The sequence below is a fragment of the Neomonachus schauinslandi genome, chromosome 1 (assembly GCF_002201575.2).
Source record: "Neomonachus schauinslandi chromosome 1, ASM220157v2, whole genome shotgun sequence".
In the NCBI taxonomy this organism is placed as follows: Eukaryota; Metazoa; Chordata; class Mammalia; order Carnivora; family Phocidae; genus Neomonachus; species Neomonachus schauinslandi.
Window position 1 is genome coordinate 65,774,602 of NC_058403.1, and position 10,959 is coordinate 65,785,560.

Sequence of the window (10,959 nt, forward strand, 5' to 3'; positions counted from 1 at the left end):
CCACAGTTTGGCTATTGTGGACATTGCTGCTATGAACACTGGGGTGCAAGTGCCCCTTCGGATCACTACATCTGTATCTTTGTGGTAAATACCCAGTAGTGCAATTGATGGGTCATAGGGTAGCTCTATTTTTAACTTCTTGAGGAACGTCCATAATGTTTTCCAGAGTGACTGTACCAGTTTGCATTCCCACCAACAGTGTAAGAGGGTTCCCCTTTTTCCACATCCTTGCCAATACTTGTTGTTTCCTGCCTTGTTACTTTTAGCCATTCTAACTGGTGTTAGGTGGTATCTCATTGTGGTTTTAATTTCTATTTCCCTGATGACAAGAGATGTGGAGCATTTTTTCATGTGTCTGTTGGCCATTTGTATGTCTTCTTTGGAAAAAATGCTGTCCATCTCTTCTGCCCATTTCTTGACTGGATTATTTATTTTGGGGTGTTGAGTTTGGTAAGTTCTTTATAGATCTTGGATACCAGCCCTTTATCTGATATGTCATTTGCAAATATCTTCTCCCATTTCATAAGTTGCCTTTTAGTTTTGTTGACTGTTTCTTTTGCTGTGCAGAAGCTTTTTATCTTGATGAAGTCCCAATAGTTCATTTTTGGTTTTGTTTCCCTTGCCTTTAGAGACGTGTCTTGCAAGAAATTGTTGCAGCCGAGTGCAAGTTTTTGTGTGGATATATGTTTTCATTTTTCTTGGGATGACACATAAGAGTAGAATTGCTGGGTTGAGTGGTAACTCTATTTTTAACTTTTTGAAGAAGTGTCTGAATGTTTTCCGAAGTGTCTGCACCATTTTACATCCCCACCAGCGGTGTTTGAAAGATTCTGATTTCTCTACATTCTCATCAACCCATTATTATCTAGTCCTGTGCCTTTTATTATGAAATCTAGCCTCTTTGCCTTGGCTCCTCTTTACCTATCTACTTTATTTCCCCTTGTTCTCTAGCACATACACGAATTTTAAGAAGCTGGTTTCTTTACTGCCCCCATAACACTTCATGTTTATTCCTAACTTGATCTTTGTCCATACTATTCCCACTGTTCTTAACACCATCCTTCCTTCTGTCCTTTGCCAATCCAAATTTCTACCATGCCTCAAGCCTGTATTGACCTTTTCAGTCCTTTTTAATTTCCATCTCTCCTAACTTTAGCTGTATTTAGAGCTGATACCCCATAAGTTAGCACTTAACTATATTTTATCTCACATGGTTTGTTACTTCATCCAATATTTATATCTTATTCCTTATATCCCTAACCCATTTGTAAACTCCATGAGGACTATATTACTATGCCTTATACTACTGCAGCCTAGTTCAGAACATAGTGGATAGTCTATATTTACTTGTTGATTGATTCTAACAGCATACAAATCTCACCTTGTATTTACAATGAGTTTTTTAATGGAAACTTTAATAAAATGGTTTTTGATTAACTCCTTCTTCATTCATATCAAGATTATGGTAGAAATCTCCATTCCCATGTCAATAGCAATGGGATGCAAAAGGATTATAGCCATTGGTGATCTTTGAGTCACTATTCTGTCCAATCTGATCAATGCAGAAGAAAATGATTTAATTATAAAATGACTGTCCCTGTTCCCTTCTCTATTCACCCACGGATGCCTACAGAGTTTCACTGCAGAGAACCTATAGACAGAAAAAAGGAGAGAGGAAGCTTGATGCCTGGCATATTGAGAACCAAGGAATCAAAGCTGAATAAAAAGTAAATTTATACTAGATACTCTAGTTTTACTGCTATATGTGCTTTTAAAATTGTTCTCCAAATAAGAGTGATGCTTTTAAAAAATATATTTAATGAGGAAATATTACTGACAAATACTTGCCATGGACACTCTAAACAATTTATATTGGATGCAGGATGGTGCAGTAGGAAAAGCTCATGTTTCAATCAAAGCTCAAGAACTTCCTAGCTTATGACTGGCAAGTTTCTTGACCTCTCTATTCCTCCATTTCCTCATCTATAAAATAAAGATAATAAGAGAGTTGTTGTGAGGATTAAATGAGATACTGTGTAAAGCATTAGTACAATGCCTGGCACATAGAAGTATAACTAAGAGGTAGTTCCCTGCCTCTCCACTCTTTTCATCTCCTTTTACACACATCAGAGCAAAGACAGAGTTAGCACAATTGTGGAAAGGACCATGGAAACTGTACGATTAGGATAAAACCCTTGCACTGAAAAGTAATGGTGGGTATGTGGGACCAAAGTATGGAAGGTTTTGGAAGCTACCTAGAGAAGTTTGAAGCATATGTCATCTGAGCCATGATAGGTCTCCAGCAGGATGTGGGAAGAGTATGATTATGGAATGGAGAAGGGTAGATTGACGATGTCAGAAAGGTTCCAGAGTGGACGGGAGGAATGAGGTTCTAAGTGCTGCAAGAGAGGGTCAGCCTTACAGAGTAGAAGGACTGTATGTTCCTCTCAGGGAAAGAAAGCTGTGTCAGGACAGGGATGCATTGGGGTAGAGGCAAAAGTGACACCACAGACATCACTCTGTATAGGAAGAGGCCAGATCATTCCAAGAGCAAGGAGGAAAAGGAAGGAGAGCTGGAGGTATAAAGAAGGAGCATATATGGGGCACCCTTCTGCAGACAGGTTTAAGAGCTCAGTAAAAATAAAGGAAAAAATTGAAGACTGATGACCACTGAGGAAGGCTCTGGAGAACACAGGTGGCATTAATCCTTAGTAGGATTCATTCTCAATCTTTTTTGAGGATAGCCAGGCAGTTCTGGTTGCAGAACAGAAGAACAGATAGCAAGGAGTGAGGCACTCCCTCTTCCACCATAGGTCTGGGCAAAAGTCAGGGCAGCCAGAGTCTACCAGGGTAGCAAAGAGGACACTAAGGGAGTAAATCACACACAGAAGGTTAGGTGAGGCACCCAGGGTGGTGTGTTTGTGTGCATATGTGGTCTCCCATAGACTCTGTCCCTCAACTTGTCCCAGAGTTGTTTATGAGCAAATTCAGTTAGCTCCTTTTCCCCATTTAATTTTCCTTATAATAAATGTTTATTTGAAAATAAACTCAAGACTGATATATATTGTTAAAAAGCAGTGTCAGTTCTGGAATTGAGTGGAACATTAAAGGTGCCCTCAAGGAGTGGAACATTAAAGGTCTAGCTCAGTCAGCTCAGTTTGTCATGCATATTAATATGGATAATGGGTGCTAGGCCTCAGTAAGGCCATCCATTAGAGAGACTCAACCCAAACTTGTTCCCAGTGTCAGATTAGATACTGGTTTTTTAGGTACCTTAAAAATAATGATAAAAGGGAGAGGTGCCTCTAGATGTACTTCTGGGACCACCAAACCACAGAACAGAAGTCCATGCTAGAGTTTGCAGAGACCCTGCTGCCTCTCTGGCCCAACACTCTCCTTACAAAAGTGAGGAAACATGCTCAGAGCTGGAAAGTGATAAAGCCCAGGGACTTGGGAGGTGCAGCAGAAGCAAGCATCCCTACATTCACAGGCTGGACCATGTCTTAATCTCTCCTGGTGGCTCGGTGACCCCTGGCACATCCCACATGAAAGGAGCTGAGTGTCCCCTGCCTCCTCCTGATCCATGTCAGGGGCACACAGGAAGCAAAGCCAGGAACCTAATGATGCTACAACAAAGCACAGCCATTAAGAGCGCAGGCTTTGCACCACTTGCTAACTGTGTGACCCTAAACAAGATACGTCCATTTCTATGCCTCACTTTCCCCATCAATAAAATGGGGGTGATAGTACTATTTGTTGTAAAGATTAGATAATGAATATAAAGTATTTAGCATTTGTGCCTAAAATGTAGTAAAATGACTACTAAGATATAATAATTATTATCATTATTTTTTTGCACAAGAGCTATGTGACATATATAGCAAGGGCTCCACCCACAGCCTCATTTCTTTCTTCCTTCCACCCACCACCTCTGTGATCTTTGGCAGCAAGACACTTCCACAGAGGCAGTAGCATAAAGATGGTGCAAATCATAAGAGTACTTCATGCTTCCACTCCTTTCCCAAAACCCATCTTAGAATACACCACAGATGGCTCTGGCTTACAAACCCTGCCCCTCCTGGGGCACCACCAGTTGATGATGTTCCTGCAGAAGACTTGATTTGGCCAGGGGCCATAGTGAGATGTACCCATTTTACTTTCCTGACTTCAAGAAAGTGTTTCTTACCCCAGTTACCATCTGATCCTGACTTCAAGAAAGTGTTTCTTACCCCAGTTACCATCTGAATACCAAGTAAAGCCCAAGACTTACCAGGGCTGCTGCTAACACATGCAAGTACCTTAGTGTAAATTAGAAAAAGGTGCCTCTTCCTAAAAGTTATGTTCCTTCCACTTTGTTAGAACAAGATAGTTTACTGTCCTTGTGCAGTACCCAACATATTCAACCATACATGGAAGCCCTGTGGCTTGTTCTCAGAATCTCTGTTCCTCTTTAGGTCCTGAAGCACCTACGGCACCTAAACTTTACCAACAATATGGGGGAGCAGGTGACTTTCGATGAATGTGGTGACCTGATGGGGAACTACTCCATCATCAACTGGCACCTCTCCCCAGAGGATGGCTCCATAGTGTTTAAGGAAGTCGGATATTACAACGTCTATGCCAAGAAAGGAGAAAGGCTCTTCATCAATGAGGAGAAAATCCTGTGGAGTGGGTTCTCCAGGGAGGTATGTGCCGTCCATCAGAACAACAGATGCCTCCACCATGGGGAAGAAATTGTGCTGGGCTTTGGGAGGGCCTTGGGCTTCACCACTGGACTTGAAAAATGGTAAGTTCACTTCCCTCAACTCACTAACTCTGCACTGCCAAGTTTCTCTGTGAAATCCATCAGTGTTTAGTGTACAGAGGAGAATCCTCAGAACCTGAGCCCCATACTTACTATATTGGAAAATTTGTTATTCTTTATAAATTGACTCCTTGACTAAATGACTAACAATTTCCTCACTTAGAACTTTCCCCAACTAGAGCAAAATATTTAAGCAAACATAAACATCATTCAAGGCAGGGCCTGGACAATTCACACAGAGTTAGTTCCCTGTCATCCAAATAGCTCAAGGACTTATGAATCAAAAACAATTGACTTATAAATCAAAAGGACAATTTCTTAGATCAAATGGGTTGATAACCTGGGAAAGATAAAATCTCTGAGAGTACTGTGTTACTATGGTTCAGAGCGCTAATGTGTACTGTCCTTCACTATTTCTTTTCCTTCCTTTCCCTGGGCCCCAGGGCCCCAAGAAACTTAGAGATCATCAGGTCCAATACTGCCCTTTCTATCCCTTTTTCATTAGAAGATAATGCCAATCATCTTCAAGTTTTTTAAAAAACTTCTTGTCACACCAGTTATTTCTTTTCTGTTAGAGCAAAGAAATTTTATTGTTTTCCATGCATTTAACTCTGTAAGATGTCTCCAAACCAAGCAGGTAGATGGGAAGAGAAGGGAAGAGTCTCATTAAAGAGACATTTTGGAAATAGTATGAGCCCTTCCATGTTATCTGACATGATCATATGGAATGAGACAGAAGTAGAGCTTCTGAAATGGTGAAGCAATAAACTGGACAAAACTGTCAAAAACAACCATTTGAGGATCTGGCAATCAACCAAAAGCAAACAAAAGGTTAAGTGTCTTTTTAAGAAAAACTCATGAAATTTGGGTAAGAAAAGTCCGTGGCATTTTAACTTGGGGCAGCTCCCCAATTATTTCTAATAATTTGGTTGCTGTTTCTTGTAAGTTTTCTATGTGGACAATCATATATCATCTACAAATAAAAATAGTTTTATTGAGTTCTTTCCAATATTTATGCCCTTATTTTTCTTGTCTTATTCCACTAGCTATGAACTCAATGTTCAATAACAGTGGCGATAGTGGGCATTCTTGTTTTAAAAGAAATACTTTTATATTTTCTCATATAGAATGATGTTTAAGAATTTTTTATATTACCCTTTGCAAGTTAAAGATATTTCTTCCTAACTCCTTTTTCAGTTCAGTTTTTAATCATAAGTTTGTGTTGAATTTCATCAAATGCTTTTTCTTCATCTACTGATGATCATATATGGCTTTTCTGCATTAATTTATTAATGCAGGGGATGACATTTATAGATTTCCTAATGATAAACTTGTTTGCATTCCTGGCATAAACCCAACATGATCATGGTATATATTGTTTCTTATGTCCTTTGAGTTTGTTAATTGTTTTAGTATTTTTCATCTTTTTTCAAGTGGTAAAAAATAGTTGTACTCTTTCCAGGTCCTTTCAGATTCCTATACTTTATATATACCTCCAGGACTTCTATATATTTTTGCTTCCAATAACCAAAACTCACCACTCTTTTTCAGGAGACTACCAGCAGGCTAATGGAACCCACTTTGCTCACAGGCTCAGAGAGGCAAAAGAGCCTAGGAATTTACATTTCCCTAAGATGACCCTTAACAATGAGTGGGGGTGTGGAAGTATGAAATCTCTGGCTCCCTTTTCCTCAGGTCATGACAGCTCTGAGGAACAACTTACAGTCCAGAGTTCTCCTGTGGGATCAGGCAGAAGCTACTCTCTGAGGGTCTTTGCTCAAGATTACACCCTTGCTGTCCTATTCCCTTCTGTGTCTGACTTGCTCCATTCTCTTCCTGGTTCCCTTGAGAGAACTTTCTTTATAAACTACTTGTACACAGATCCTCAACTCAGGTATACCTCTGAAGACAAAGTAGTGGAGATGAGCCTGTAATTTTTTTTTCTTTTTCATACTGCTCTTGTCTGGTTTTGGAATCAGGGTTACATTGGCCTTATAAGAATGAGTTAGAGGGTGTTCCTTCTTTTTCTTTAAACCTTTGGTAGAGGTCACATAAGATTAAATTCATCTATTCCTTGAAAGTTTAGTGTTATTTGCTGTGGTAAACACAGAACAGTGGTCATCTCGGGTATGAATATGTGGTGGGGGGTGGGGAGCAAGGGATGGAGGAAAGCATACAGTTACATGTAGGTTATTCTGGTCCTAGCTTTTGTTTTGGATGGTAATGATTACAAATGACTGACTAAAAGTGATTGAAACATGAATAAATAATGATGGGAAAAAACCAAGGATTATGATCAAATTCCATGCACCTGAAGTCCACTAAGGAAATAAATAAACAAACAAACAAACAAATAAAATCTCTGTTATCTGAATTAATGTAGCTATTGCAGATTTCTTTTGGATGGTAATTGCCTGACATATCTTTCTGATCCATTTACTTTTGACCCCTCTATGCCTGTCCTGCCTGCCTTGCTGAATGGTGGCAAGTATCTCAGAAGTCTCCCTATAAAGCCTAAAATAAAATTGCAGGAATTGCAATTCACTGCAAAGTTCAAAGTCTTATTTCAAACAAACTTCTCCTCATCTCAGCATCTCCCCTTGTAATGTCCTGTGTGTAGGTCCATGTCCCCGTATCTTTTAGTTTGTCTTAAACTTCTGTTTCCATGGAAAGTAAACAGATGTGCCATTCTGGGACTTGGAGGGAATGGAACGGGGAATTATTTAAGGAGGATTTTGGTCACTGTGCAGAGTCACAACAACTCATCTTCCCAGAATCCCATGAATGTGTGTGTGTGTGTGTGCATCCGCATGTGCAGCCACTTGCCCATGGACATCTCTCCCTTCATAGATAACAGGAACACGGATCTCTGGAGCTTCCTCTGTCTGGAATGGGCCTGAAGTCTGTTGTACTGGTCCTTGTGTACAAACTCCTCCGCTGTACTTACGTCAAAGGAGCTGTGAAACTGATCCCACAGCTGCAGCCCTTCACTTTTGTGCTCTCGGTTCTCCAGGTGCCATTTTCCAACTGCAGCCGAGACTGCCTGGCAGGGACCAGGAAAGGAATCATTGAGGGGGAGCCCACCTGCTGCTTTGAGTGTGTGGAGTGTCCTGATGGGGAGTACAGTGATGAAACAGGTAAAGGAACATGCCCTCATGGACACAATGCAAGGCTTGGTCCACTTGGGGGCCCTGGGGTCAGCGAAGTCCCTGAAAGGGCTAGGCTGAGAAGGTACTTAGCACAGTTTCTCATTTAACAAGGTATGTATGAGAGTCACACTGGGCCGGGCACTGAGGGGGACGGAAAAGAAATATTAGATGTCTTGTAATACTATAAAAGCTTAGACATCTTTCTTTTACTTTGATACCACTCTCCAATATTGTAATCCTTTTCTTACAGCTCAGTAACCCTGAATAGACAAAGTCCTGTCTGTTCCAGACTACAGAGTTAATAGGCCATGATATATTGCCTGCTGGGTGCCTGGCATTGTATTTGCTGTCTTACTTATGCTTTTCCTGTGCCTCAGTTTCTTCAACTATAACATGGGAATAAAAAATCTATTTTATAGAGTTTGGGGAATTAAATGAGTTAATACTGGTATAGCACGTGGTAAGTTCTAGATAAATGTTAAATAAAAACCTTACCTGACATATTGGAGGCACCCTATAAATATTAACTATAATTGTTATTATTGTTATTCTCTATCATCCTCACCACAATAAAAGGATTATGGCTTCCATTACAGAGATGATTGAAACTGAGGCTCAGAGAGGTTAAGAAGCCTGACCAAAGTCACACAGCTAGTAAATGGCAGAGCCAGGATTCCCATTCAAATCTCTGACTGAAAGCCCATGCTCCTTTCACTCCCCAAAACTGCATGCTGTTTGGGACATAGCAGAGACTTAATAAATATCTATTGACTGAATGAGTCTGCAGCCTCCCTCATTGGAAAGCCACGATGTGGAGTAAGGAAGGCACAGGTCATTTGTGCGGGGTACTCTGCCTTGATCTAAGAGGAAGTCTGCTCTGGCATGTCCACAAAGCCCATCCATATATCCAAAATGAGTCAGGCTGAGTGTGAATCACTATGGAAGGGTGATGAACGATGCTAGACCCCTAGTGTGTAGGAAGCAACCTGTCCAGCAAGATTGATCATTCTCTGCTATAAGCCATCAGCAAGTAGTGCTAAAGGAAACATGTAGCACCACCCCTCACCGTGTACGAAGGAAAGAAATAAGAGAACTATTATAATTATGTAAAATTAAATAAGTATACTATTAAACATAAGTCAAAGTTCAATGTGTTTGTAATGTAAAAATCACAATTATTTCATCAACAAAGAAAATTTAAAGTGACCACATCCAATAATCTGTATACCCTCACCACCACATTCACACTCACAAATTATAGTCTATGCCACACAGTAACACTCTTCCCTGGAATAATTTACAGATGCAAGTGCCTGTGACAAGTGCCCCGATGACTTCTGGTCCAATGAAAACCACACTTCCTGCATTGCCAAAGAGATTGAGTTTCTGTCCTGGACAGAGCCCTTTGGGATTGCACTCACCCTCTTTGCCGTGCTGGGCATTTTCCTGACAGCCTTCGTGCTTGGTGTCTTCATCAAATTCCGTAACACACCCATCGTCAAGGCCACCAACCGAGAGCTCTCCTACCTCCTCCTCTTCTCCTTGCTCTGCTGCTTCTCCAGCTCCCTGTTCTTCATTGGTGAGCCCCAGGACTGGACATGCCGCCTGCGCCAGCCAGCCTTTGGTATCAGCTTCGTGCTCTGCATATCATGCATCCTGGTGAAAACCAACCGTGTCCTCCTGGTGTTTGAGGCCAAGATCCCCACGAGCTTCCACCGCAAGTGGTGGGGGCTCAACCTGCAGTTCCTGCTGGTCTTCCTCTGCACCTTCATGCAGATTGTCATCTGCGTGATCTGGCTCTACACCGCCCCACCCTCAAGCTACCGCAACCATGAGTTGGAGGATGAGATCATCTTTATCACATGCCATGAGGGCTCCCTTATGGCACTGGGCTTCTTGATTGGCTACACCTGTCTGCTGGCTGCCATCTGCTTCTTCTTTGCCTTCAAGTCCCGGAAGCTGCCAGAGAACTTCAATGAGGCCAAGTTCATCACCTTCAGCATGCTCATCTTCTTCATCGTCTGGATCTCCTTCATTCCAGCCTACGCCAGCACCTACGGCAAGTTTGTCTCTGCCGTGGAAGTGATCGCCATCCTGGCAGCCAGCTTTGGCTTGCTGGCCTGCATCTTCTTCAACAAGGTCTACATCATCCTCTTCAAGCCATCCCGTAACACCATCGAGGAGGTGCGCTGCAGCACTGCTGCTCATGCTTTCAAGGTGGCAGCCCGGGCCACGCTGCGCCGCAGCAACGTCTCCCGCAAGCGGTCCAGCAGCCTCGGGGGCTCCACGGGCTCCACGCCCTCCTCCTCCATCAGCAGCAAGAGCAACAGTGAGGACCCCTTCCCACAGCCCGAGAGGCAGAAGCTGCAGCAGCCACCACTGGCCCTGCCCCAGCAAGAGCCGCCGCCACGGCAACCCCTGACCCTACGGCCGCAGCCCAGATGCAAGCAGAAGGTCATCTTCGGCAGTGGCACCGTCACCTTCTCACTAAGCTTTGACGAGCCTCGGAAGAGTGCCATGGCTCCCAGGAATTCCACGCACCAGCACTCCCTGGAGGCCCAGAGAGGCAACGAGACCCTGACCAGACACCAGGCACTGCTCCCGCTGCAGTGCGGGGAGGCGAACTCAGAACTGACTGTGCAGGACACGGGCCTGCAAGGGCCTGTGCGGGGGGACCACCGACCAGAGACGGAAGAGCCTGAAGACATGGCCCCGGCGCTCGTCGTGTCCAGTTCCCAAAGCTTTGTCATCAGCAGTGCAGGCAGCACCGTCACAGAAAACATGCTGCGTTCGTAAAATGGAAGAAGGTGGCCAGTCAGGGAGGATCCACACAGGTTTCCTGGGAATGCGTCCTCTGACAGGGATGAGGAATTGCCCCCGGCTCCTTTCTTCTGTGGAAGGAGGCATAAGACACACCAAACACCTCAAACTCAGTTGCACTGTTGGAAAGAACAGTGAATTGACTAATGTTGCCTTTAAAATTAAAAAAAAAAAGAGCCACGTGAT

General features: G+C 42.9%; 1 protein-coding gene across 2 annotated transcripts in view; it reads left to right on the top strand.

Annotated features, from left to right (window-relative positions):
* CASR (calcium sensing receptor) overlaps nucleotides 1-10,749 on the top strand; it is a 28,748-nt gene extending 17,999 nt beyond the window's left edge. Inside the window, exons 4-6 of one of the 2 annotated variants that reach the window (XM_021692480.1) lie at nucleotides 4,455-4,685; nucleotides 7,788-7,941; nucleotides 9,257-10,749. In XM_021692480.1, the coding sequence (XP_021548155.1) occupies nucleotides 4,455-4,685; nucleotides 7,788-7,941; nucleotides 9,257-10,749 (1,878 nt within the window). The remainder of the gene's footprint in view (nucleotides 1-4,454; nucleotides 4,686-7,787; nucleotides 7,942-9,256) is intronic. The other variant, XM_021692481.1, reaches the window with a different exon arrangement.
* The last annotated feature ends 210 nt before the right edge of the window (nucleotides 10,750-10,959 follow it).